Source organism: Triticum aestivum, chromosome 3D, assembly GCF_018294505.1.
Source record: "Triticum aestivum cultivar Chinese Spring chromosome 3D, IWGSC CS RefSeq v2.1, whole genome shotgun sequence".
Lineage (NCBI taxonomy): Eukaryota > Viridiplantae > Streptophyta > Magnoliopsida > Poales > Poaceae > Triticum > Triticum aestivum.
The window spans coordinates 169,429,204-169,435,299 of NC_057802.1; the positions used below are offsets into that span (position 1 = coordinate 169,429,204).

The 6,096-nt window shown below is 42.7% G+C and overlaps 1 protein-coding gene across 2 annotated transcripts; it reads left to right on the forward strand.

Moving 5' to 3' along the window:
• Positions 1–1,490: 1,490 nt before the first annotated feature.
• LOC123078083 (uncharacterized) lies at positions 1,491–5,749 on the forward strand. Of its 2 annotated transcripts, none has more exons than XM_044500474.1 (5): positions 1,491–1,799; positions 2,956–3,409; positions 4,234–4,268; positions 4,379–5,333; positions 5,423–5,749. In XM_044500474.1, the coding sequence occupies exons 2-4, from the start codon at positions 3,082–3,084 to the stop codon at positions 5,297–5,299; spliced, it is 1,284 nt and encodes a 427-aa protein (XP_044356409.1). In that variant the 5' UTR covers positions 1,491–1,799; positions 2,956–3,081; the 3' UTR covers positions 5,300–5,333; positions 5,423–5,749. The 2 variants fall into 2 exon arrangements, with proteins under 2 accessions (XP_044356409.1, XP_044356408.1); XM_044500473.1 differs by having other exon boundaries at positions 4,379–5,321.
• The last annotated feature ends 347 nt before the right edge of the window (positions 5,750–6,096 follow it).

Genomic DNA, 6,096 nt, shown 5'->3' on the forward strand with positions numbered 1-6,096 from the left:
GGAGGTGGCCTTGGTGATGTAGTGGTTCAGTCCCACCGTGAAGTGGTACTTCATCCACTTGGTTCCTTGTGTGGTGTTCTCCAATTGGCAAAGAAGATGATCCGAGCACGTGGATGGCACAAACTCGCACCGCATAGCCTTCTTCATCTTGGCCCAACTCATGTGGAAGCTCTTCGAAGGTTGATGAAGCCAGCATGTCGACCCGTAGTCGTGGAAGTATCTTGTGGTGTGCATCACTTGTTATTCGGGGGAGACTTGACGAAGCTTGAGATAGTCGTTCATTCTTCATTCCCACTCGAGGCACTCTTCGGGCTCATGAGTCCCATAGAATGGTACCTCAATGCCATCAAGTCAAAGTAACTCATGGGAGTAGTGGACTTGAGCTTGGGAAGCTTTTTAGCACCCTCGGACTGGCACTATGCAGATCTAGCAAGGGTCTTTCGACCAAGATACAACTCATACAACGTAAGCGAAATGTAACACAACCTTACATTCCTCTTTGTACCACCCACAAAAAAGAATCCTCAGACACTCACACAATTGGCAAGTTTTATTCATTAGTTGAAGTTGTCAAGATCCGTTAGCTAACAAAATTAAGGGTGGGCAAGTTTTAGCAATTATTGTTGATGTTGTGTCATGATCAAGTTAACAAGATCCAAGTCATCCATAGTCACGGACATGGCTATTTGAATAGATTTAACCCAACAAAGTGCACCAACTTACCCATACACGTCCGATCGCCCCTAAAAGGCTAGTTAAGCAGATTATAAGAGAAGTTTAGTAAGAGTGCTTTTTGTATGGGTGTGTGTATCAGTGCAGTTTCTTCCTGCATGTTGGAACTTGCCGGCGTTTGTTTCTTGAGTGGGGTTGTATGTGACATCCTAACTTAATAGGAATGCTAGACTGCTCATATCAAGAAGAAATTACTTTTTTGGAGAGCCCATTCGTAAAGAACCTCAAAAGGAAGGAGAAAACTAGTATTGAAACGTAATGGCCGAGAACCGGTGGCATTACAAAGAGAATCGAACGTAAAACTTTAATTTAATCTGAGCAATGTTTTTTGTCAAAGAAAACATTAAACAAAATTTTATTTTGTGTTTTTCAGAAAAGAAATGTTTTGTGTGTGTAAATCAGTACAAACACACTTGAGCTGTACGCGTCGAGTTCACGGCCGTTCAACAGCTGCGTGCGACGCCGACGAGTCCGTATATGGCTGACCGCACACTACGGCCGACATACGCCACGTGGCGTGACGAGTCAGCGGGAGCGAGTGAGCGCTCGATTCGCTTTCTTGAAACGTCCACGAACAGAAACGCACCACGCATACCAAAACATCTCCGGCACCGAGACTCCACTGTCGATGCAGGTGGGACCGGCTCCGCTAAGCATGGGCCCACGCGACGTGGACCAAGAGCAACACGGCTTCCCCGCGAGCCGCGACACCGCCGGGTGTAGTATATGTGTACGAGCTCGGGTGGCCGGAGAGTTTCCACCTACCAGCACCACGAAACGGAAATAAACCATTTTCCACCAGTCTTCGTACCCACTCCGTCACATACCCACGCGCTCCTCTCTCTCTCTCCTCGGCTCCTCCTATTCCCCCTCCGCGTCTCGCGGCCGTAACCCTAGCCCCCCCGCGAAGCGCCATCCGACGGCGACGGCGACGACGTCGTGGGATCTGATCTGGACCTCTGGATTGCCTCCGCCGGGGTCCGTGTCGGTGGAGCTGCGCCCGTGGTTGCTCGATTTTGTGCCCGCCCCAGCTTCCGATTGGGGCTAAATATCCCCATAGGCTCGAGGTAATTTCTCGGAACTGTGGACTCGATTTTGGGCCTGGGGAAATAATTGGGGAATTAGGTGCCACTTTTTTTATTTTTGCGAAGAATCGACGACTTTAGGCGGAGAAAATTTTGCACCCAGGCCTAGTCTGTCTGCAGTCTGAATTACTGCTAGGATAAAATATTTTCCTTAGTTCACATCGTAAGGGTTAGTTAATTTTTGACGGAAACTGCAGATTGTTCCATTCAAACAGATAGATTGAGTTTATTTTACGTACTTCAAAATGAATTGTAGCTACACAGGTCTATCTTTTACATTGTTGGTCTCAGCTGGTATGTTCATCCCCGATTTACTATTGTTGGGAAATGCAGTCATAGTAACCATCAATTTCAGAAAATTCTTATATTCTTATTTGCCAGTGTGATTTAACCTGATACCCAAGAAAGATGTCATACGTGTCATTCAGCCTCGTGTTTCCTCGATTCTCGATTCTTGATTTCACATACACATAAGTACTAGATGCTCTCACATTGCACACAACGGATAAGTTCTTTTTGAGTGTGCACTGGTTTTGGAATATCTTCAGTGGTACCTAACATGCCTTCCTTCACCTACTTCCCTTGAAAGTTGTTGGCCTTCCTAGCATACTGCTGCCAAAATTATAAGCAAACGTATTTTTATCAATCTTGTATAGGTTTGTGCTGGGTAAATTTGTTAGCTTGCTCCCACGTGAAGTAAATAGCTTAGTGGCAGCTTGAGGATGTTTGTATGTTCAGAAGGTTCTGAATATAATCAGTTAATCACCCAAACTTAAGTGAGCTACATCTGTTCAGATGTCTAGAAAACACACTTGATCTTCGGTTGTAAATCCCTTCATTTATATATATATGAAGCGTATCATTTCTTTAACTTCACAAATTCGAAGTGACAATTAAATTTGGACCCCTCCTGCATTTCTTTCTTTCTGGATTGTAGGTCCACTAGACAATTGTTCCAAGCAAGGGGTTTAGCTGCCTCAAAGTTAAATAAAAAAACACTGGTCCTGCATCGTCTTAAACAAGCCTACCCTTGATGCTTGTTATTCTTGCTAAGATTGCTTTCTTCTTTTAGATCTGGAGTCTCTCGATGAATGTCCCATGTTTCGTCATTTCTTTGAAGTCTGTCATTGTTTTGCAGTTTCATCTTGGGAGGGTGAATATGCTATTTGTGATATCCAATTTTTCATCACATGGATGAATTCTGAAGATTTGGTTGTATATAAGTCAAGACAGTAAGGGACATTGATTTATTTCCACAATCAATATGGGGGCTAATTGTTGCATAGCTGCCAAGCAGAGGCCTGAGCCATCAGTAGCTTCAGTTGAAGTTTCGGCATACAGGACAAGACACTCGCCGTCATGGAGCTTCCGGTGGGACAACCGCACACACATAGAGGATATAATGGAAAACGCTGCACTGTTTTCCAATCACAGTAGTGGAAACATTCGTCCAGAACTAAAGAGTGGTTCCATTGCACCAACCGAAGGCCATCCCAATGAGGACAATCTCTCTGATGTTTTCCGCGGGGTCAAATGTCAAAAACCTGATAAGAAGATGGAAGCGTCCAAACGTTCCAAAGCTGGTCCTCAAGGTATAGTTTTAAATAAATTGGTGTTCTGTGATTTTATCTCTGCTTCTTTATGTGGTTTCCTTTTTTTCCATCTGGATTTTATATTTACGGTCTCAATAGTTGGTGATTGCATGTTGTATATATTTAGGACCACAAAATGAAGCTGCTTATAGCGGTGTAAATATTACATGAATAATTGACAACGAGAAGCATTTTTTTAACCCGCCTCACTTTGTCTTGACTCACTCGAGTGCAAATGCGCTTACATTCTTTTTTTTCACTGGATATTTATCATGTCTATAACTTTTTAAAAAAAGGGGCAGCCTGGTGCATGTAACTCCGGCTTGCACAGGGTCCGACCACTTTGGGTCTATTGTATGCAGCCTTTCCATGCATTTCTGCAAGAGGCTGTTTCCAGGACTCGAACCCATGACCTCATGGTCACAAGGCAGCAGCTTTACCGCTGCGCCAAGGCTCCCCTTTCATATCTATAAAATTAGTAACTGAAAAAATATCAGTTCTATTACTACCTCCGTCCTGGTTTATTGGTCCCTTCGTATTGTGTCAAATTTTGATCATAAATTAAACTAATAAAATGTTAATGTATGTCATAAAAAATAATATCGTTGGATTCGTATTTAAACATAGTTTTCAATGGTATAATTTTTTGTGACATGCATTGACATTTTGTTAGTTAAAACTGTGGTCAAAATTTGACACTGAATACAAAGGGGACTAATAAACCAGGACGGAGGTAGTAGGTATCAATTCAAACTTCACTAAAGAAATGAGCAAAATTTGCACTTATATTGAGCAGTTTTTCACTACCTGTTTCATGTTTTCAGCCGTTCAATCTACAGCGAGCAATTCACCTCCTGAGGTATGCAGTATTGAGTATTGCAGCTATATTTCCTGACTTAGCACTCTTATTTTCCAATTGCTATTTAAAATTAGGAGTTATTTCCTTATCCAATCACTATTTTTGTGTAGGCAAAGTCCTGCAAATCATCAGATATGGTAAATGTTGCTTCAGACATAAAGACATCAAAGTCCCTTCCTTCAACACCACCCCTAGTATCCAGAACAGACCCTTCATCCTCTAGGTGTCATTCTCTTCATGTGGACTCATTCTCAATGAGGAAAGCTCGTCGATCACCTGGACATCAACTATGTAGGCAGATCTCGGACGGCAAGATCCCATCTCTCAAGTCCTTCAGTGAGAGTAGCTATGCAGGAGGAAGGCCATCGAGTTCCATGCTCTCGACCTACAGTAATGATCCATTTGGAGGAGGATCACAACATGGTGGATCATCAGATGGATGGTCAACTCGCACATTTTCTGACTTAGTGGCCTCATCTCAAAGAGAGAGGTGGTCAGTTGACAGTGAGCTCTTTGGCTCCATCAGCAGTAAAATAGCTAGATCAAATGATTCACATGCAACTGCTCTCTCTCCTGACGAAGGGATATGCAAGCTGTGTTCAAAGCTATTAAAGGAACGTTCTACATGGAGTGCTCATGATCTGGGTGTAGTAGCTGTTTTATTCTGTGGTCATGCATACCATGCAAACTGTTTGGATAGTACTACTTGTGAGAGCGAGAAATATGATCCTCCATGTCCTGTATGCACCCATGGTGAGAAAGGTGCAGCAAAGCTATTTGGTAAGTTGGACTCAAAGATTAAGAGCAGGAAATCTAAAAATGTGATGTCAGATACTGATATAGATAGGATCTCTAAGCACAAGAGAAGTATGAGGGAGCCCAGGTTAGGCACAAGTTCTAGCATGAAGGATTCATTTCGTCGACCATTTTTAAAGAGGCATTTTTCAATTGGTTCTCGACCGCCAAGATCAGTTCTGGGGAGTGAGCCAACAGGAAAGAAAGGTTTCTGGGCAAGACACTGGAGAGAATAGCCAGCTACATCTCATCAACGTGGTTAGCATCTTCGTATGTGTTTCTTATTCTGTAAATTCAATGTTGATGGCTCTTTTCATATGGAAATAATAGTCTCTTATCTGTCTTTATCTTTTCCTTAGGAAATCATTACATGGTGTGAGCTCTTGAGCGAGCAAGGATAGAAGTGAAGCTACATATTTTTATGTTTTGGTACTATTCATTAAAGCACACTTTGGGCTGAACAAATCTAGTGAGACTAGAAATTGTCTTACACCTGCAACTGAGGATTGTTGCGGTCTAACTTTATTCCTAGGCAATGTAATAGAATAGAAAATGGGAATAGTCTCCCAGGGTGGATTTAAGGGTTTAAATCTGCTATGTTATATTGTTATCTTTCCAGTCTCTTTTGTAATCGTTATTTGTCAGTTAGCATAATTTAAAGACTAGCATCCAGATAGTTCTCTTCACAGAACATGAGTGTTTGGAGACTGCTTAGAAGGATTTCAGACTGAAAGATGCAGGAGTTCGAATATAAATAGACATAGATAAATCTGTCTATGCATTTCTTTTTTTGACATTAATCTGTCTATGCATTTCTAGAACGAGTATTAGAGCAACTCTAGCAGATCCGCTAATCTAAATATTTTTGTGGGATCCTGTAGATTTCGGCTTGCGTCCACCATATCTACAGCCCCCCTCCCCCCGGCTTTCTTTTTGCTGATTCCTCTATCCCATCCGCTCGTTGGCGTGAAGGAAACTTCCGTTCCTGCTTCCACTCGCCGCCCTCGATCTTGCCGGCCCCTTGACGTCTCGA